Source organism: Dermacentor variabilis, chromosome 7 (genome assembly GCF_050947875.1).
Source record: "Dermacentor variabilis isolate Ectoservices chromosome 7, ASM5094787v1, whole genome shotgun sequence".
NCBI lineage: Eukaryota > Metazoa > Arthropoda > Arachnida > Ixodida > Ixodidae > Dermacentor > Dermacentor variabilis.
This window is the reverse complement of record NC_134574.1, coordinates 73,721,711-73,744,825: the sequence shown is the minus strand read 5'-3', so window position 1 is coordinate 73,744,825 and position 23,115 is coordinate 73,721,711. Positions and strand designations below refer to the sequence as shown.

The window sequence follows — 23,115 nt, the reverse complement described above, 5'->3', positions numbered from 1 at the left end:
AGTGGTAATCGCGCAGGCTGGTGCGGAGGCTGTTGTTGTTGTTGTTGTCTCTAGTGGCTGTGGCGCATACCCGCAGTGTGGTATTGGCCATGAATCGGGTGGTTAAATTAGGTGTATAAAAGATAAAAGATACAAGGGAGTTAACAATTTGAACGTTGGAGCTTAAAAAGCAAACTTTTTGTGTGTGGAAAAAAATAAGGAGAAAAGCAGGTCTACAAATAATTAAAGAATATAATAATCAATAATAACTAAAAGAAAGCTATGGTGGGGAGGGAGGACGATCAGTCTAACGTGGTGCTCAATTGGTTCCAATGAGGTAATTTTGGATTGCCAAGCAAACATTCCTGTTACTGAACCCAATAATGGAGGCTTCAAAAGATAGGATCACAGGCACTGATAAATTTAGGGCAGTATTGCGAAGCGTGATTTCGAGTAGTCATTTTCTTATAGCACAAAAACGCCTACAAGACAACAAGAAATGGTCTATTGTCACCACTTCGCCACAGAATGAGCATAATGATGAGGGGACCAGACCAGACCTGTGTAGACGGAAGTTCAACGTAGGTATAAGGCCGCGCATCCACGCGATGGATACTTCAGTTTTTCGCGTTTGGCAATAATCTCTGTGCCAAGGGCATAGAAGGTGATGGTAAACCACAGAGTTGGTAATTGCGGAACCTGATATTGCCTGAATAATGACAATCCTGCGAAATCTAGCAGCAGTAACATGAGCAGTAAAGAGCAATAAGGGAGAATGGGGCCATTTATCGATGTATTGGCTAGAGAATCTGCAATTTCATTTATAATTATTCCTTTATTGGCAGGCACCCAAATCAAACGCACGGTTCTCAAGTACCCAGGTACCAATGAATGAAGCGTCCTCATTACGCCAGAATCACGACAAGCAGTAAGGAATGAGCACAGTAATAACGAATCAGTGACATAATTGATGGCTCTAATTTGCGTAATTCTAGCACCACTGCCATGAATTTGGCCAAAAAGATCTGTATGAACTCTGGCAGCAGAAGAGAAACTTTCCAATCAAGAATTGGGGAAAAAATTCCTACACCTGACACTTCTTCGCATTGTGAAGCATCTGTCCCAAATACCTTTGTTTGAAGGTTCTTGAGATGATCTTGTAATATGCCGTCTAGAATACGATGTGGAAGTAATTTTGCGTTATTAGGAAATATTTCATCCAATTGAATATCCCTGATAACAGCTCTGTCGGGAATAGGAAGTACATCGCATATGCACACGTCCAAAGAATCAAGTAGTTTTTGCGCGAATGTAATTAGCGGAGTATGTAATCGCGCTCATTTCACACCAGAAAACAACGCAGGCTGTAAAACAAATATTGTTTGGGGTCATCGCAGCGGTGATTCATAAATCCTCAAGAACGTCTGAAATGCCAAAAGCTGGAACCTGCACGAAAGAGCAGGAACGCGGGATTCTAGATAAAGAACAGAATTTGCAACAAAGGTAACAGCTCCAGGAGACAGTCTGCCACTTCTTCTTCGTCTCCTTCCTGTGCGCACGGTCCTGTTCAAATGCACCGTAACAATGTTGTTTGCCTTCATGTGACGATTCTCAGAGTACGTTTTCTATCACGCATGATTACTTAAACAAATGAGATGAATAATGAAGAAAACTGCATTCTCTTCAGGCACAATTGAGTTTCGTTACGTTGTACAGGGCGCTCCGAAACGACCTAGTTGCTTTGTGGCAAGGCACCTCCTGCATGGTGTGTTTTCCCAACATTTCAGGAAACTCCAGGTACATTACAAATAACAAATAAACAAAAAACTGAAAAAAAGTGACTGTGCTCATTCGTTTCTGTAAAGTATTCACTCAATGTCCAGCCGATGCTGGGAGCGGTGGTCGTTCTCTTTACCCAAGCCCTTAACCATACTTCGTTTGCTGTAAAGTGAGCGCAGTCACGGTGCTTTATTTTATTTTTCATATACAGATGTTTTATTGACGATGATGATATGTGGTGTTTTGTGGAGCAAGGGCCACTCATGGCCAAAGAGTGGCAAGCAATGGGTTTGTGTGCTCGATGCTGCTGATAATAAAGGGTAAGTTGGCTGACTATGGTGATATTACGTGGCTGCATAGAGGCCTAAGACCAGAAGCAAGCTATGAACATAATAAATAGTGACAATGGCTTGTGAGGTGTGCAATGAACCTATAAGACATACTATGAAGGAGTGAAATACTTAAACCTATATATATACAAGTCGCACTGCAGCCTTAACGAGGTTTTTAAGTGAAAGACACTGGAGGCAAGTCCTTTACAAAGCTATACTATCGCAGCAGGAGCCTCTGATGAGAAGCTGACTTGTGGTCCTAGAATTGCAAATGTATCAAAAGCCTGTGAAAAGTAAAAAAAAACTTGTTTTCTGTTAAAAAGCGGGTCAGTACCAAGGAAAACACGCGGATGAGAAGGAATATGCTGTCGGTAGGCTAAAGGGAAGTGTTTTTTTCCTTTCATATTCCGCTTCCCGACACTCTGAAGCCAGGTGGAGGAGGATCAGGGTCTCACCACATTTACAGCAGGTAGGAGGTTCGCTACCGGTCAACAGAGAAGAGTGTGTGACATAAGTATGGCCTATCCTAAGGTAGTGAAAAATGACCTCACTTCACCGTACTTTTGTTATTCGTGCGTAATTTCCTAAGTGTAGCTTCATTAAATGAAGTTTATTAGAGGTTTCAATGTCTCACATCTGCTGCCAATGCCCTCTAAGTTTCTTGCGCAAGAATGGCTTTACGTCAGAGGGTAGGATACCTATGGAAGAGTTGCCAGCGTTGGTTGAAATGGATGCGGTAATTTAGTCTGCAAGCATGTTGCCCTCGATGCTTTTGTGCCCAGGGACCTAACATACTATTATGGGCTAATTAGACATATATACATTGCACTGAAGTGAATATAGCTCAGTGAGTACAGGGTTATTGGGCTCCTTGTGTGACATCGTAGATTTTACGAAACATAGGGAGTCTGTTAATATATTGGTTTTATGTAGCTTTGTTGTCTTGAATTGGTGAACAGTAGACAGTTTCGCGTAAGCCCCTGTGGTGAAAATTCTTGTTTCCTGGTGAAGAGCGTTGACTTCCAAAAACGATGGGCCGACCGCTGCATACGAAGCGCCAGCGCGTGACTTCGAATCGTCAGCGTAAATTCCTGTGCATGGGTACTTGGACTGGAGTTCTAAGAAACCCGTTCTAATTCCTGCATCTGGAGCGTCTTTTGTCACCTTTACGAATAATGTATCGCATTCTGTGAGCTCCCACTGCCGCGTTGGCAATTGCTTCGCTGGGACCATGAGGTTTTGCTCAAGATTCAGAACTTTCACTTCCACAGAAACTTTTCCTAAGCACAGGGAAAATGCTTCTCTACCTGCAGGTCGACTATCAAACAGTTTTACAGAAGTCACGTCATTTATGGTTACGTAACAGGGATGGTTGCGGTTCGGGTTAACTTTCAAACAGTAAGCGAAACTGCAGTATAACCTCTCGTTAGCTTCAATGTAGAGACCCTCTACATGACTCGTCCTGAAGGTACCTGTCGTCAGGCGGATGCCTAGATGATGCATAGGGTCAAGGTATCGTGAAGCCGCTTGGAGTGTAAGGCTGGTAAAACACGACCCCGTAGTCTAGGCGTGTACGTATGAGGCTTCTGTACACGTTCATGAGGCATTTCCTGTCACGTCCCCATGTTGCATGTAACGAGATTTTCAGAATGTTCATGGTTTTAAGGGGTTTGTGCTTAAGATTTCTTGGTGCCAAATGAACGTTAGTTTTTTATCCAGAATAATGCCCAAAAGTTTATGCTCTGTGTTTTGTAATATTTCTGAGATACGTCAATATGACAAGGTAGCCATCCTTGTTTATTCTCATTTCTTCTTCCCCTATTCCCCCCACGTATCCTCTTCTTCTTCTCCCTCACACTCCCCCTCTTTTAAGCCTCACCCCTCCTGGGGTGATGCGGAAGTACGTTGCTTCCAGCTGCAACCTCTAATTTTCCACTGTTCATATACCCAACACTCTTGAGTACGCCTTGCTGCACACATGTTTTCACCACCTGGAACGGACCAAGAATTTTTACGTCGGTTCCTGGTAGTCCCTTTCGGACAAGAACAAAGTCGTTTAACTTTATATCAGGTATATGTCCCCGATGCCTCTTGTCAAACTTGCGTTTCATCACTTTGCGATACCTGCTGCGCTCCTCGGTGGTTTCGATTCGTTCCGTTAGCTGAAGTTTGTCGGAAATTCGAAGCTCCTGGCGGGCGGACAGTTCCGGAACTTCATCATACGCGGCAAAATGGGGGCTGCATCCAAGGCTTGTAGTATGTGCCCGTTTATGGTGTGCAACGGCTGCTTCTAGGCAGCACTTCCAGCCTCCTCGGAAATTTAGGTACATGATCATAAACTGCTTTATATCACGGATACCCCTTTCAGCCAATCCATTGGCAAGGGGGTGATACGGAGAGCAGCGCCACAGCACAACCCCGCGACTATCTGCCCACTGCTGAAACTTCTTGCTCATGAATTCGTGTCCGTTGACAGAGACGACGACTTTCAAATTCGAAAACATCGCTCGGTCAAGAAGCGCAATAACACTATTTGTATCTTCTTTTTCAGGGTGTGCAGCTACCACTCGTGTGCATTGGTCGATTGCCACTAGGAATGACCGTGTTTGGTGCACACCTTCGCCCTTCTTGTTCAACTCGGCAAAGTCCGCCTGCACTACTTCGAAAGGTGCGTCTGAGTGACGCGTTAATACGAGCTCGTCCGGCTGTGGCCGTTAGTTTGCCTTATTGACCTGACACAAGTGACATGACCAAACATATTTGTCTATGTCTCTCTTCATATTATTCCATGTGAACCTTCGTAGAAGTTTATTGTAGGTTTGCCAGAAACCATTATGACCGCCAGAGTCGGGAGTGTCAAGGTACATGTGGAGCACTTTTGGAACGAGAGTCTCCGGCACCATAAACCTTCCATTGGCAAACTGTAGACTTTCGGATCCTTCCCATAGTTTTTTCATGTTTAAGACTTCATGTGTAACTTCGGCCGCGAGTCTCGATAACGCATCTGCATCCGTGAACCCGCTTCCTGCCCGGTGGATGACCTCAATATCATACTTCTGCAGTTCGTTTATCCAGCGCGTTTATCCAGTCCAAGGTTATGTACTGGACCAAGTCGTCGGATGTAGGACTGTCTGGCTGAGCCGTAAACCACGGAGCCGTAGTCTAAAAGGCTACGCACAAGAGACCGGTAAACACGTAAAAGACACGTTCGGTTGGAACCCCAGTGCTTATGAGACAAAACTTTAAGGATATTTAGAGCTTTATTTGCTTTAATCTTTAGTGCTTTTATGTGAGTTAGGAAGTTAAGTTTGGTGTCAAAGGTTACTCCTAAAAACTTATGGTCTTGTTTCTTCGGCAATATGGTGTCGTTCAATTTTAGGACTGGATTGCTGTGTAGCCCTCCTTTCTGTGAGAACAAAACAGTAATTGTTTTCTGTGTGGAGAAACGGAAATTATTTTTGTTAGCCCATTGTGTAAGTTTATTTATTGTCATTTGAAGCTGCCTTTCACAGGTTTGCAAACTTGAGGCGTGGCAGGCCACTTGGAGATCGTCTACGTAAACAGAATGCATAAGACACGGCGGTATAATTTTATTAACTGAGTTTATTTTTACTATAAACAGTGTCGTGCTGAGAACACAGCCTTGTGGAACGCCATTTTCCTGCGTAAATGTATGAGAATATACTGAACCCAGACGTACCTGAAATGTTCTATTAGACATAAAATCAGCTAGGCAATTCAGCATTTTACCACGGATGCCGAGGTCAGCCAGGTCTCTTAAAATTCCATATCTCCATGTGGTATCATAGGCTTTTTCTAAATCGAAGAAAACTGCAAGACAATGTTGTTTGTGTAAAAATGCATGTCGAATTTCATGTTCAAGACCGACAAGATGGTCAGTGGTTGAACAACCCTTTCTATATCCACACTGGTGGGGGTCTATCAGGTTTCTTGATTCTAATATAAATGAGAGTCTTATATTGATAATACTTTCATATGATTTTGCCAAACAGCTTGTGAGGGCAATGGGCCTGTAGCTGCTTGCGGATGTAGGGGATTTACCAGCTTTTAGAAATGGAACTACTATTGCTTTTTCCACTCTTCGGGCATTGTACCAGATTCCCAGATTATGTTGAAAAAATTAAGGAGAGCGTCTACAGATGCCTGAGATAGATGAGCCAGCATGGCGTAGTGAATACGGTCGTGACCTGGTGCTGTTGTTTTCCCTGCAGAAAGGACTCAGTTTATTTCTTGTTGTGTCAGGGGGGAATTGTACGGTTCATTTGACGCGCCAGTAGTGGGCAGCTTCTGCTTTTCAGCAGACTGTTTGTATTGTAAAAAATCCATTGTATAATTCCCTGAACTGGATACATCACGGAAAGGTTCGCCAAGTATATCTGCCTGTTCTTGTATAGTTGTTTGTGTGCCTGGACATGTTAGTAGTGGAATTGTGTACGATGAGTACTCTGCTCTAAATTTCCTGACCTGGTCCCACATTCGTTTTGATGTTACTGTACTGTTGATTGAAGATATGTATTTGTGCCATGATAATTTTTCAGCCTGTCTTCTAATAAAACGTGCTTTGGCTTTGGCTTGTTTGAAGTTTAAGAGGTTGCAATAGGTGGGGTACCTCCGTAGGATTCCCCAAGCCTTATTTTGTTCTTTTTTAGCGTTGGTACACTCCTTCGTCCACCAGGGGTTTAGCCTTTTGCTCACAATAGCCGATGACTGGGGTATCGCCTTTTCTGCCGCTGAGATGATAACCTCAGTGAATTTTTTGTTAAGTTCATGAACGCTTAGGTCTGGCGAAAAGACATCTTCCAGTTTTGAATTTTCCGTAAAGAACGGCCAGTTAGCGAGCTTTAGTTTCCATCGGCATGGCCTAGTGGTTAAGGTTGGGGGTGATGATAGGAGTTTACAGTCTAAGAACAGTTTACACCCTTTGGCTTGCCCCTTCTGCCACACAAAAATAATCGTCATCTGCCTTGATGCGTTTCCTTTCTTTATCGCTGCGAGCCCGGAACTTTCCAGTAACGAATGGCACGCGCGTTATCAGCATAGAACAGTTTACACCCTTTGGAGTGCCCCTTCTGATAACGCGCGTGCCGTTCGTCACTGGAAAGTTCCGGGCTTGCAGCGATAAAGAAAGGAAACGCATCAAGGCAGATGACAATTATTTTTGTGTGGCAGAAGGGGCAAGCCAAAGGGTGTAAACTGTTCTTAGAGTGTAATGACTGCTGGTAAGAGATCACTACCATATGACGTGTCGAGGGCTTCCCACGTAAGGTAATTAAAGAGAGATGGTGAGCAAAAAGCTAAATCTAAACAGCTAAAACTGCGGGAAGTTGGTGAAAAGTACGTCGGGGCACCTGAATTTAAAAGGCAGATATCATTGGATAAGATAAACTCTTCAACCAGCTATCCTCTCTGGCAAGTTTTGAAGCTGACCCAGAGAGTACAATGAGCATTAAAATCCCCTACTAAAACAAATGGTTCCGGTAATTGATCTGTTAAATTTTCTAATTGTTTAGTAGTGAAGTGGGTGTGGGGTGGTATATACAGTGAGCAAAAAGTGATGGTTTTGTAAGATAGAATGGTGACAGCTACGGCTTCTAAAGATGTGTTCAATTGGACATTCCGGGTAGGAGTGCCGCCCTGCACGACTATAGCCACTCCGCCTGACAAACGGGTGGAACATTCGCGATCCCTTCGGACAACGGTGAAACCTTTGAGAATTTGATTATTTCTTGGACCGAGATTTGTTTCCTGAAGACATACAGCAACTGGTGAAAAGATGCTGATGATGTCTTTGATGTCATCTAGATTGTGTATGAGAACTCTACAATTCTAATGAATAATAAAAGCCATCTTTAAATTGAAAAGCAGGAATTGGCACTACGGAAAGAATAAGAGGTGAGGTGTTAGGTGACATGGATTTAAAAAGGCTTATACAAATGAGCGATAGCCTTTAGGTTATCGCTTTCTTATTCTGAGTGGGGATTGGGATTTTGTCCCTCTTACCGTGTTCGAGAGAGCGCTTGTCCTTTGGTGTCAGTGACACCGGGGTTTTTGCGTCGACCTCCATCGCTCTCTCTGAGGCGCTGCAGGATCGAGAGTTAGGCGCCGAGACACGTGTCTCAGGCCTTGGGGTTCACTTGATCTTAGGACCCTGCGGGACTGGTGTCTGCAGGGCGTTTGAAGAGGATGGAGCAGCGTCGGCTGCTTCCATCACGGGGGCGGGAGGGGTTACTGCGGGACTACTGTGCGTGGGCTCGGAGGACTCCTGAAACCTCTGTGACGCTGCCCCTATCTGCGTCACATCGGCGTAACTTCTTCGCGGAATGTACGATAGCCGCTTTCTGGCTTCATAGAACGAGATTTTTTCTTTGACTGTTAGAGCAATTACTTCTTTTTCTTTTTTCCAGCAAAGGAAGGACCGCGAATAAGCGGGATGATCTCCCTTGCAGTTAACACACAGTGGCGAAGAGGTGCAATTGTCAGTTTGGTGATCGTTCGAACTGCATTTAGCACAAGTTGTTCGTCCTCGACATGCATGCGAAGCATGTCCAAACCTTTGGCATTTGAAACATCGTCTGGGGTTCGGGATATATGGTCTAACATTTACCTTTACATAACCTGCAACCAGCGAGGTAGGCATTGCACTTGTTCCGAAGGTGAGTATAACATGTATTGTGGGGATTTCTTGGTCTTTCCTACGGATGACAATTCTTTGGACTTTAGTAACATTTTGTTCCTGGAAACCTTCCAGTAGTGCTTGGTCGCTCAAGCCAATGAAGTCTTCCTCTGATATCACACCCCTGCTTGTATTAAGTGTTCTGTGCGGTGAAATTGTCACTGTTGCGTTACCAATACTGGTAAGTTCTGTGAGCTTTTGCGCTTGTTCTTTGTCATTTAGTTCTAGGAGGAGGTCCCGGCTAGACATTTTGGAGGCTTTATATGAAGGTCCGATTTTTTCTTTTAGGCACTTGGCCACAAGGAATGGAGAGAGCTTTCTCACTGGTACGTTGTTTTCGCTGTGCAGTACATAGAACTTGGGAAAAGAAGGAGCATTGCTCCGAAAAGAGAACTGGAACGTTGCTTCGGTGCGGCATCTTTTCAGACGCCGATCATAGAGAATAGAGGCTTGCGCTGCCATGAGAAAAATGTGTATGTTCGGCAACAGCGCCGACAGCCTACCACGGAGCCCAACGCGGGGACGCGGCAGAGCTTGTGTAGAAGTCTGCACGACGCCAGTCGTACGCCGTCACTATAACCAAATATGTTATATCCAAGGTAGGATAGCCACACAAGGTTAACCCTTGCCGCCGTGGAGAAAGGAAGTAAATGGAACAGAAAGGAAGACAGGAAAGATAAAAAAGTGAGAGATAAAGACGAAGGTTTGAGGAGAGAGAGAGACAGGAAGAGGCGACTGCCGATTTCCCCCGGGTGGGTCAGTCCGGGGGTGCCATCTACGTGAAGCAGAGGCCAAAGAGGTGTGTTGCCTCCGCCGGGGGGCCTTAAAGGTCCGAACACCCGGCATCGGCTCAACCCCCAGGATCCCCCTTGCCCCGGACACGGCTAAGCCGTGCACGGCTACACGCGGGAGGGGCCAACCCTCGTGTGCTCGGGTACGTGGTGTCGCAACACACCAAACGCCTGCTTACGCAGACGCCCCTGCGGGGAGAGCCGGCGTCGTGACTCGCATTAGCGCGCCATCTAGGCGGACGTCACCGATGGCAGAGCAGGAGATGGCTGTATCTTGTCGAATGCAGCGGTGAACGGACCATGACTATCTTCCAGTGCGGAGATAGGGCAGTCAGCGCGCGCATGCGGGAACTTCAGGACGTGATGACATGTGGGCGGTGATGCGTCCAGGAAGGCCTTCGTAGTATGCTCCGGTAAAGCAGCCAACCCGGTGAAAAGTTGCATGAAGAAGAGACAACGTTTGAACATCTGGCCTGTATTGCTGCTGCCTTGCCCATGCCAGGTTTTTGCTATGCCTCCTAGGTACAAGCGCATATTCATAACCTTGTCAAGGTGATGTCGCCAGCCATTCGGTCGCACGCGTACTCATAAAAACTCAGCCAGGCTTGTGTGTTTGCAGGTGACGAACCGTCGTAAACATCCCGTTTTACCGGTTCCAACGACGGGCTCCGAGAATGCTGGAGGACGTTTTTTGTCACGAGTTCTAGTATTTGTTGCTGGTATTTCTGTTTCCCTGCTCGAGTTCCGTGATACGATGAAAAATGTCTTGCGCTCTGTCATATATTCGGGCTTGTACACTCACGCTGGTCGTACATGGTTATGCTGTACCGCCGATAGCAAAAGGTCATTCGTGAGCGTTTTGAACAAGGGATCAGTGCTCACCCGCAACAGCAAACCGTCCTCCGTGGAAAAGGCTTGCCACGCTCGTGTGTCTGTCACTGTCCGCGCAGATTTCTATAATGCGTAAGCACATGGTCCTCGGTGAACCAAAGCGGATGAGGTGCACAACACAGGTCCAAATCCTGTCCTTGACTGCTCCAAATTTCTAATAAAACTGAGATAGGCCATTATGACAAGGTAGCCAACCTTGATTATGATGCTGATGATGGCCTCATACTATAGCTCGTACCCACGCTGGGGGATTGGCCGAGAATTGTGTGCTGAACTGATTACCTATTCTTTTGAAGTGTTTCTTATTCGATGAAAAAAAAATACAGAAAGATAAGGAAACCTACAAGAACTAATAAATTACATTACAAGAGAACAATCAAAAAGTTATTCGTTTTGCTTATTGTATGTAACCGAAAACGGCATCAAACACGTCCCTGTGGCTGACCCCTATAATTGATTGATTTCTGATGATAAAATTAACCCTAATTTAGCAAGCGGAAGTTCTAGATGTATTTTTCTTAACAATTTGTATCGCCGACATACCAAAGAGTCCTGTGTAAATATAGGTTTAATGGAGGAACACGGCAGCGCAATCTCGCGACCACTACTTCTGATCGTCTTGATGGGCACCACTGGATTTTCCACGGAAATTTTAGGTGCTGGTATTCCGTCCATGTTGTTATTAATTCATTGACATCTCTATGAATTCAACATTTTCTCTATCTAATCGCTGTTATGCGCGCCACTACTGGAATAACGGGCATCATAGGTCCACTCAGGGATGCTCGCGCTAATGAGTCTGCCATTTCATTTGAACATCAGCCACAGTGGCCAGGTAGCCATAATGGTTTTAGAGAATTCAACTGTGGAGGAACTAATGTTAGAAACGTCTTTATAGTTGCAGAGTTAGATGAAGCTGTAAGCGAAGTACAGACCGAAAGGGAATCTGTTATAATAACCGCACTGATAGAGATTGAAGGGAGCTTCGGAAGCGCTAAAATCACTGCTAAAAATTTGGCTTCCAAAACGGGTGTGAAATCTGGCAGTCTCAAGGAGAATGGCCAGCCAAGAGGAAGCGACAAAATTCCTACGCCCGCCTATTCGTTGTTCACTGAAGCGTCTGTAGCTATTATGTTATTTGTTTGTACGTGTACTAGGTAATCTTGCAGCAGGTTATTTAAAGAAAGTGGCTGAGTGAAACTTAGAGTTTGGGGGGAAAAAGTCATCATAATATACCTTAACATTCTGATGTGATTCGGTTGATGGAATTACCTCTCGAATGTTCATATTCAGGCTGTCTAATTGTTTTTGTACAAATATAATCTGTGGAGTGTGAAAACGAGGCCAATGAGCAAGGAAGAAGGAATTTGGATCATTAATAAAGGCGTATTGATATCGTCTAAGCGGCAAGCTGTAAAATTTCAGAAATGCTTGAATTCTTAAGATGCGAAATCTGCAGGGCAATGTTGGATTGCGCGGTTCTTGATAGATAACATTATTAGCCACAAACCTGGGGAGTCCCAGACACAGGCGGATGGCCTCACGCTCCAAAAGAACCAGAGGCCTTATTTTATAAGGAGAGCCGCCTGAGAACATGACACACCCATATTCCAATATGGGGCGCATATACATTTATAAATCATCAACAGTGAATCCCTGCGCAGTCCGCATTGTCGGTTACTCATCATCATCATCATCATCATTTATTGGACCCTTTAGGACCCTTTACAGGGTATTACATAAGGGGGGGCAGTCATCATAGACATACATATGTCAGATGCCACAACAAGAATGAACTGAAATAATGCAGGTTAAGTAATGCAGCAAAACAAAATAGGAGTACAGGCGACTTCAAATGGAACAACACTTGGAATGAAAAGAGAAATCGTATAATTGCAATTTCCAAAATGTGAAAGCAACCGCTCTTTAAATTTTTCTGGATCATGCTCCATGGCAATTGCATCTGGGAATTCGTTCCATTCCTGGATTGCTGTGGGTAAAAATGATTTATTGAAGGCAGAAGTTGATATCATTCTGCGTAGAATACCTAAAGCACGTTGTGCCTTACCCGCTACACTTTCTATGTGTGGACTTCAGTTGAGTGTTCTATTATATGTGATTCCCAAATATTTTAGGGACTCGACCTGTGGAATGGGTTCTTGCTTATAAGCTATAGAAATTGAAACCAGATCCATGACCTGGAATGACCGATTCAGTAGGGATCCTGTTTTTCTCTACCACACGTCAACACCTGTAAACTGAAATTACACCCGCCGGCGAAAACATCTCTAATACTTCTGCCGGTGTCATGTTCACGTCGACGCCACGGACAAGCCGTTTCACACATGCCAAGTGAGGAGGAATAAATGCGCTCACCGGATTGGCGGCAAACAGCGAACACTTTAAAAGGTTTTGTACACAGAACTGGTCTGCAGAAAAGCAGAGGATACCACCTCTGCCAAACTGGCGGACCTCAGTGATGTTCTGGAAATGGGCCGTCGCTGATCGCAATTCCGTCTGAATCGCTTACGGATTCTTCATCCGTATGACTCCGTCATTCGTTGGAACAAGAGCCACAGGTACTGATGTGACGCCGTGGCGTAGAAACAGATCCACAGGTAACTCCTGCGGAGGAGTAGAAGCGGACCAGGTGGAGGCCCCTGGCCCTGGTGAGGAAAAGGGCATCTGCGTGGTCTGATTAGCTAAATAATAATGAGACTAGCAAAACAGGTGACAATCGATAAAGGAAAAAAAAACAGCTACTCAATCCTTGGCCAGAACCCTAGGAGGCAGGAACAGCTCCACTGGAAGCGGCACTCGGGTCCTTTCTTCTTCTGCCTTTTTTCTTCTGCAAATCGCCGCTACTTCTTCTTCGATTAGTCGTTTCCTTGTTTATTCTCACGTCTTCTTCCTCTCTTCCCCCACCTTTCCTCTTCTTCTTCTCCCTTACATTTCTGAAGGTATGCGCCGTCCATTTAACTCTATATTGGCATCTGCGGCCAGTCCTCTCTTTCGTGTGAATAGAACCCAGGAGCTTTCACTGGGAATCAGTTTAAAGAGATTTTCACTGGCCCTTTTAGGGACATTGTTTAGTCCAATTTGGATGTGTCGTTCGCCGATTGCGGGGTTACATGACTTAAACCTGATCTATACATCATCTACATATAGAGAATACAAGATGCCGTGCGGTATTTCTGAACCCAAGAAGTTCGTTTTTATGATAAAAAGCGTACAGCAGAGTACGTGTCCCTGCAGCACACCAGTTTCCAGTGTAAATGGTGTGGACAGAGCATTACCAACTCTAACGCGGAACGTGCGATTTTATAGCTAGCTTTCAATTATGTTAAGCATTTTCCCGTGAATACCAATTTCTGAAAGATCTTGTAATATTTCCTACCGCCACGTTGTATCATATACTATTTCCTTCTCGAGGAAGACAGACAGAAACAATTGTTTACGTATAAAAGCCTCCCGTATGTTTCCTTCTATTGCGAACAACACTGCCTGTTCTAGAACGGCCTTCTCTAAAATCGCACTGATACGGATCGAGCAGATTGTTTATTTCAAGGAGGTGTAAAAGGGTGCGGTTGATAATTTTTTCACAAAGTTTCCAAAGCCAACTTGTTAATGCAATGGGCGGTAACATTTCGTTGAGGATGGGTCTTTACCTCGTTTTAAAATTAGTGCTACGATGGCTTCTCTCCATACCAGTGGAATGTACCCACTTGCCGAAATAGTGTTAAAGAGGGACAGCAGTGCCATTTGAGCATCAGAGTGAAGATGCCTTATCGTCTTATAGATGTAACCCTCGGCTCCGCGAGCAGAGCTTTGACAAGCGTTTAAGGACGCTCTGAACTCCGCAAAACTAAAGACGGTTATAGGGTTCATTTTCACTACACTTTCTATTCAACAGCTTGCTTTCTACCAGTCGAGAGGGGAAGGGGAACATTTATCACATTTGCCTATCCGTGCGCCCTGTTGTCTGACTAATCGCCGCACGCAACAGCAGCGTTAAATCAGGGAGGAGCTCTGTACCAATGTTCACTCTCTTGCTTGCGTAATATTGCAAACGACAATTAAAATTTGGAGTCGGTTATCTCGGAGCATATACATGCCAGAAGAATTTTCCCAAGTGAAACTGTAGAATCACGACAGCCTCTAACTTTGGAGTACAAACATACACACTTGCTGCAGTCAATAAAAAGTAAATTATTCAGTTGTAGTTAACTCGGCTGCTGACAACAATAATTATCATATCATTTTGTGTCCCCCTGGCCACATAACTTATTTGTACAAGTGGTGTTCGCATGCCTCCCAGTGCCCAGCTTTAAGAAAACCCTAAACCCTAATTTTTAACACAAGGTATATAAAGCTGCAGTGTATTTCACAAAATATTATTGCACTTACTTGAAGAAGCTTCCGTTCTTCTTCTGCAAAGGGTAAAAACAAAATGTGAGAGAAATATCAGGTCTGTTCGTACTTTATACAGCGGAATATTCATAGGAGAAGCACACATACAGTATCATTAGTATGGATTAAATGACCGCACGTCAGAGCACAATTAAATAAAATGTGGCTACTCCTTCGCCCTCCACCAGAAAACTGTATAAGTGTAATGCTGGCTGATGAAATTATGCGCCCTATTATTCCAATTTTTCTCAATGCCCTCCGTGTAGGTAATATTATTCGCAAACAAAGTGTGTATTCATAGCTACATAAAGTATTTTATATATATATATATATATATATATATATATATATATATATATATATATATATATATATATAATTTGGGGAGCTCCAGGCAATCTTCACACTATGGACAAGGGGGAAGTAGATTGTTCGGGTATAATTTTAGCAACCTGCGGCTTTTTATTGGGTGCCATAAAGCCAATATATATTCCATTCTTCAAACCTGGTCCGGTCGAAATGCAACCTACGTGAATGGGAATTGAATTGGCCATCTCCTGCTCAGCATTATTGCACCACAGCTATGGAGCCACCGCTTTGGATTGTAATTACTTAGATGGAAAGAAAAATATTACAGTTTTTTTATCTCCATATTCAGCCCAAAAATCTTTCGCCGCCAACTAAGAGAAAGCTTAAACTGATAGTACATCAGTATTCTGTTTAGATAGGGAAACTTCATAAAAAATTATTTTTTTCTTAGGAGAGCTTGTCAAACACGGGACCGTTATATTGACCTGGTGCGCTATATTTACTTGTTCTGCAAGTAAATTTTCATTTCTCATAGATATACACAGAACCTCACAAAAGTCGATAAGTCACCGGACTTTTCCAGCCGCATCATGTTCACATATAAAGCCGATTTTCGCAGAAACGCCCAGGTAAGTGCGCATAATGGACGCTGTTAGAGTGACTCCAATCCACACTGGGTAAAGCGCAATCGGCACCAGTACCAGTGGTCGTTTAATGTGTGGTGCGCAATTTACGCCGGTGCTATAATCGATCCCATCTTCTTCGATCACTCAGTTCTTTCTGCTAAGTGCTGCCTTCGGCCATTTCAAACTGTTTCAAGCGTTTGTAAAATCGGCGCAACTCATCGCTAGAATATTTGGCCTACCTAGCTCATAGTTATTTATGGGTTCAAATAAATAAATAGGTAATAATTAAAGTAATAATTAGTTTAACAATACAGCAGGCCAGGTTGCTCAAGCAGGAGAAATTAAAGGTGGTTATTAGACACATACTTTGGTTTTTCCCTTGTTCTGTGTCTCTCCATGTAAATCCACTGAAAAAGAAGAAACAGATCGTTGACACTGTGTGAGATGACGACAAAATTACTAAAAAATAAACCGTAATAGACCTATATTCATGTCCCATATATCATGAACAATTGCTTGGGGATGGTGAATCAATGATTGTTGCAAGAGGTGCACTTCAAGACATACAGTCGAACACTTATCTAACAACGTAGTGTGTCCTTACCGAATTCGTACCTTTCATGTGTATTCTGAACGCCTCTGTAAAGTAAGGTACAATGATATTGCCTCTACAACTAAGGATGTTAGACATTCCTGTTGGCTGATTTTATACCCTTACCATTCTTGAGGTACTTTCCGGTCGCTATGTATGTATGTATGTATGTATGTATGTATGTATGTATGTATGTATGTATGTATGTATGTATGTATGTATGTATGTATGTATGTATGTATGTATGTATGTATGTATGTATGTATGTATGTATGTATGTATGTATGTATGTATGTATGTATGTATGTATGTATGTATGTATGTAACAATTTGGCCGCCTAAATAGATTACAGGGTAGTCCATGGTTTAATGGGTAGCGCGTCGTCATCCTGTGCTCAGGCAACAGAGCTTGATCTCAGGCGTCACCCCAAGTTGGATAACTGAGTATGTGGCAATGTGTACATATTGTGACAGGCTGACGAAGAACACATTTTATATACGTTCGGAGACGATGGCGCTCTTAACAATGCGCTCTGTCTACCATCTCTTCAGCTGGCACAGATATTGTAAAGATCCTGTAAAATACTTCTTACTCCTGTTACCCCATAACATTTACAGTAGAAAATTTATGTGCAGATGACCAGGACAACTCATAGAGCAGAAGCAGAACGCCAGTGCTTTTCTCGTCTCTTCTTTGTAGGTTGTGCTGGGCATTTGCGGTGAAATTTTTTCACCTTAAGTATACTGTTTTATTTTATGATTAGGTTGCGGGCTCAAGATCAAGACACACGCAGTTAGTGCACCTGGCTGCGTCTACAATGCCAGCTCAAATCGAGGATACTTCGGCTACGCCTGTACCGACGCCCACCGTCATTCTGGTACAACCGCGTTACCCAGGTGCCCATTATGGTACCGTCAACACTGATTTTGAATATCGGCTTCAACTGTATGAGCGGGTGAGCACTAGCAACCACTGGGACGAGACGATCATGCTAGCAAACTTGGTATGGTCACGTGGTAGTGGCGGTAAAGAACACTAGCAATACCGTGAAAGACGAAACTAGCTGTTATTGGAAGAACCTCGGCCCACAAGAAGAGGCTGAACTTTATTTCGAAGATCACCGCCGGTGATCTTCGAAGTATGATCTTCGGTCAAGCGCTTGAGCTCTTAGACATCAGTCATCAAAGGTTCCAGAGTGATCGCTGGTGCGCGCGCGTCTTCCAGAAAGTTCTACACCATTCGTGTCGCACGATGAAATCACATTACGCAAGATTCGGTGAGAACAGACCGCTGATAGAACCATCTCTGACTTTCGAGAAACTTCCGATACATGTAGGCTCGTCCTGCACTGTGCAACATTTCTTAGGCGGTGAAACGTGGTCACTTGATAAAGATAAACAAATACACTTGCCAATACCGCCTCTTAAAAAGCATCGCCCGATGCTACAAACAGGAGAGTGAAACACAAAATGACACTTATTAAACAGAAGTAACAAAAGAACAAACGAAGAAAGCTCACGGTAACACAGTCCAAAAAAAGTCCAACGTTCCCCCCCCCCCTGCTAACCAAAGTCCCAGATTTCAGTACCGCTGGCAGAAGGTCTTAATTCGCACAACATGGACTATTCAGATCGTGAGCAGCGCCGCTGTGATAGCGAAATGCCGTCTGGCACGACCTCATAGTCGAGTGCGCCAATGCGTCGAGTGATCTTGTAGGGCCCGAAATTCAGGCGTAAAAGTTTCTCGGTATGTCCTCATCGGCGTATAGGGATCCAAAGCAAATCTCGACTGGTACTCGACGTAGCGTCGTCGAAGGTTGTAGTGTCGGCTGTCGGTCCTCTGCTGGTTCTTAATCCGCAGGCGGGCAAGCTGTCGGGCTTCGGTGCGCTGGAGATAGGTGGCGACGTCAAGATTCTCTTCGCCGCAGACGTGCAGCAGAATGGAGTTGAGAGTGGTCGTCGGATTCCTGCCGCAAACCAGCTTGAACGGCGTGATCTGTTTTTTTTTAACCGCCGTGTTGTAAGCGAAGGTTACGTACGGCTGGACTGCGTCCTACGTCTTGTGCTCGTCGTCGACGTGCATTGTCGGCCAGGGTCTTGTTCAGGCGCTCCGTGAGACCATTCGTCTGCAGGTATTAGGCAGTTGTCTTCGGTCAGCTCTGCTGCAAAGGCCGTACCTCTATCGGTGATGAGGACATCTGGGGCGCTATGTCATAGCAGGATGTCCTCGACGAAGAATTTAGCCATTTCGGCTAAATTTCACCTTTCTTTTCAGCGAAGCGGGTGAGGTAGTTCTCCGCCACAACGATACACTGATTTCCTGTCGTTGACGTCGGGAAGGGTCTCAACAAGTCCATCCCGATCTGCGGAAATGGTCGGCAAGGAGGCGCAATCGGCTGTAGTAATCGCGCTGGCTTTTACTGCGGTGTCTTCTGTCCCTGACAGTCTCGGCGTGTCGTGACATAGCGGGCTACGTATGTGGTCAGGCGCGGCCAGTAATACTATTCCTGTATCCTCGATAGCGTCCGGGAGAATCCGAGGTGCCCAACGGTCGGAGCGTCATGTAGGGCGTGCAGTAGTTCTGGACGCAGCGCTGGGGGGACAACAATAATGTAGTTGGCGCGGACTGGTGAGAAGTTCTTTACGAATAGCTTGTTTGGAAGCGAGGACGAAGGCAACCCTCGCCTAAATGCCCTTGAGACAACGTCGGTGTACCCTTCCAAATACTCGACGAGGCTTTTTAACTCCGGGTCTACTCGTTGCTGCTCAGCGAAGTCTTCCGCGCTTATTATTCCGAGGCGTCGTTATCCTCATCATTTGGCGGCTGCGGGTCAGTGGGAGCGTGTGATAGGCGAGTGACGTAAAACATTTTGCATAAGCCAGCACAAGTTCGCTCTACTGATCGTCTCCGCCATAGTTAAAACCTTTTCTCAGAGAGGACGTTATATGTTTTACTCCGAATGACAAACCGTCTGACGATCTAGTAGCTTCAGATGAAGCATGACTGATAGCACACATAAAGTACACATAGTTAAAGACGAATAGTTCTTATGTCTGCGCTAAATTATAATTGACGGGAAGCATGCTCTGCAAAGAGTTACCAGACATTACTTACCCACAGTGCATTGCACACAGCGTGCTCGAAGGAAAAGCATTTGCGGTCAACTCTTGACCCAATGTTTTGTAAATTTGATACTTTGTACAAGTTTCTTTTGATAGGTCATAAGAAAATCGATCTATCGGAGGTACTCCACTTTTTCCTTCGGAAGCTTCTTGCGGTTGTGCGCAGACTCCCGCTTCTTCCTCTAAAACGATTAGAAAAAGAAATAAGTTTAGATGCCACAGCTACAGTTGTAGAGTTTTAAGAAAAGTTCAAGTGCAAATAGTATTAGCGCGATTCTATTTAGAATAAACCAACGTTCGTTCTTTCTGTACTCAATAAATTGTTAGAAAACTTGCAGTGTTTAAACTTCATGTACATTGCTTGACGAGGAAAGACTTCCTAACGAAACCATCTATATGCATAAAAGGTATTTTGTCAAAGTTGCGCAAAACTGCGAAATAATAATGCAAGCAGGGAGGTTCCGCAATCTAACTTTTACAATGTTCATTCTGGCTCTGAAAGAACGAGAGGGCCGCCCGCCATTCCAGCTAGTCAGGACTGCAGCAGTGTTAGAGGCCGTAGGTGCATTTCAGTGGGACCTGTTCACCGCCACAACGATGTAAAGAAAAGCTTTGAGTGGGTGATGGAATCGTCTGAAGCATTTTCTTTGAGATGCATGAACCTAGACTCGCACATCGTGTCCATGTCATGCAGTCGCACTTCGCAGTGCATTGTGTATCCCCCACCGATCCGTCGTGGGCCTGTGGGAACCGATCGGCGTCAAAGTACAGTGTTGCAATTTTACACGTTTTAGTATCCCTAATGTCTAGGCTGTCAATTACTCATTCCGTGCAATCTCTGAAAGCGATATTTGTAGCGTGCTGCGACGCTTTCTTGGGGAGGCTCTTCGCGCAGGTGTGAACTGCGCCACAAATTACAGAAGACTATAACCGTTTCCGATCTCGTGCAAGCAAGAAGCTCTTGGGTTGAATGGGCGGCAATTTCCCAGTGTCTTATCTAGGATATGTAGTGTAACGCTAAGGCTGGGTCATCAGCACTTCGGCCTCTTCATAGCTTTGCACATGCTAGCCAGGCCGCGCTAATGGCATGCCTCGTGCAGCTAACATATGCGTGCATTGCTGACATGATGGCATAGCGTGCTCGTTGAAGGTCGATAGCGGATTGACGAAGTGTTGCTTCCTATGCCACGGTGGAGCAGAGAACTTGACAGGGGGTAGGAAGCGCTGCGCACGAGTCATATCCGCTTGCTTTCTTGCGATGGCGCTCTGCGTGCTCTTGTACCGGGATGCATACCGTAAGGTAATAGTGATGATAGTCATGAAAAGATTAGAAATCATCAGATGTGGTGGAACACATGTCATGTTTTGTGAACATTTTCACGAAATGTTGATTATAACTACGAGCGCACTCAAGCATAGATTTCCTTTATTCAAAGATAAAAGTAAGCTTTTTTATCGATTTGGTGCTTGCAGCGGGTTCAACTGTTAAGCTGCTTTGCCAGCAGTTTTGTTTTCACGGTCGATGCATTTGAGGAAATGAAGCAGCCATAAATCGAGTGCAATTAAAAGCATTATAAAACACTCAACCTTGTTATACGTTTTTATCAATTTAGCCCCATGTATTTTAAGTGCTAAAACAATCTTGCAGCTCCTCATCGCGTGTGAAGGTATGGGCGTGTCGCTACAGCAGTTATACTGATGCATATAGCAAAACGGTTCACGAAGACACATACAAAGATATACGCAAGTGCTTACAAACAGTAAGACACACGTTGTATGTCCTACTTATTTTTCTGATGCACACACATCTTTAGAAGGCATCACTTAATTATTGCGTGTTAGAAAATTCTCCTGTACTGTGTGTTTATCATGGTACTGTACTCAAATGATTGATTATCTACGACAGTGGAAATGGTGTTGCAATGTCGAAACTCCAAGACATCCCAAGGCAGGACATGCGTTTCTTAGGCTAGTGGGGAACTTCACGCTGTATCCAATAATTTTCACTTTTGGCAGCGTTGAATATCCTTTGGACAGGAATTTATGCTATTGTAGGCAGGCGAATACGTTAAACCCATAAATTGTGCATATTGTACTGGAAGCCTTTGGGAATGTGGAGACTTCGGAAGGTCTTTTTGCTGTTTTTTAGGCGGTCTAAGCAGTCACAATATCACATCAATACATATTCTTGTTATGCTGAATGAAAATAAGTACAAAGAGGCGCCCACTTCAGTCGCATGCACTAAACTACTACAGCTTTGACGGAAATGCGAGAGCAGCCTGCTCATACAACTCCCAGTGAAGTTAGTATACTGAGGAGCGTGCGCCAGTGTAGTCTTTCAGAACCTCCTAGCACACCTGTACGCCATACCTGAATAGATGTATAATCTTATTGCAAGCCATTCCCGTACATTGAAGCAGGTTCTGAAAGAGCTGATGCCTTTCGAACACTCAGTAGTTTACTTATCACCCCATCGATCTTGGCCGAGTCTGACCCATTCGCGGCTACTGCAGTTCGTACCGACTCCAGCTGGCACGACATCGGCGCTGTCTTCGCGCAGAGGCAACGCGGACACGTCATCGCATGTGCTAGCCGACTCCTTTTCAGAGCGCAAGTTTTCCATCACTGAGTGGGCATGTCTCGCTGTAGTTTCAGCGGTCGCAAAATTTCGACCATGCTTATTAGGCCACACGTTTTCGGTCATGACAGACCAACATACAATATGCTATTTGTCTTTCCTTAAAGCCCCGACTAGATGACTTGGTCACAGGGCATTGGAGCTTCAGGAGTACACATTTGATGTCATTTACAAGTTAGCGCGAATGCACAAAATGTCAGCTGCCTCTCCCGACTCCGCTGCCCATGATTCCGACACGTGCGTCCTTGCCATCTCTGATTTTTTCAATATCCAGGAGGCCAAGCTCAGTGACGCACACTTACGCCTCATAAACCACTGTGTACGCTCTCACTACCCCGGCCCATTAATCTACCAGTTCGTGCTCCCTGATAGTATTCTCTACCGACGGGGTACTGATTCCAACGACTCAGACTTTCTGCTAGTACTTTCGACGACTCTCCTGTTCACTGCACTCCAGCAGCTGCAAGGTGCCCTAAGCGCTAGACATCTCGAAGTCTACCGCACATACTACCGAGTGTGGTGTCGGTTCTTCTGGCCACGCTTCTAGCATTGGGTACGCCAGCGCGCTGTTATTTGTGAATCCTGCCATAGCGGAAGCCCCGTGCCTTTTTACCCGCCGGTCCACTTCACCCTATCGATATTCCAACTGTCCCATTATACCGCGTGGGTCTCGATCTTGTCGCACAATTTTCCACGTCTTTCACGGGGAACAAGTGGGTTGCCGTGACTGCTAACAACAACAGACGGTATGCCGTCACCCGGCCACTGTCGCCAAGCTGTGCCACTGACGTCGCGGACTTTCTCCTTCAAAGTATTCTTGTCCTCTACGGCGCCACCGCATTGCTGACCTATCGTAGTCGTTCATTTCTTTCAAAAGTCGTTGATGACATTCTTCGTTCGTGTTCTTCACGTCAGATGGTAGCCACAGCCTACAATCCGAAAACAAGACA

At 44.8% G+C, this 23,115-nt stretch overlaps 1 protein-coding gene across 1 annotated transcript in view; it reads right to left on the bottom strand.

Moving 5' to 3' along the window:
- Positions 1-23,115, bottom strand: part of LOC142586844 (uncharacterized) — a 76,505-nt gene that overhangs the window by 33,639 nt on the left and 19,751 nt on the right. The window contains exons 3-5 of the mRNA XM_075697715.1: positions 19,519-19,708; positions 16,178-16,218; positions 14,874-14,896 (exon numbers count right to left, since the gene is read on the bottom strand). Coding sequence (XP_075553830.1) covers positions 14,874-14,896; positions 16,178-16,218; positions 19,519-19,708 — 254 coding nt within the window. The remainder of the gene's footprint in view (positions 1-14,873; positions 14,897-16,177; positions 16,219-19,518; positions 19,709-23,115) is intronic.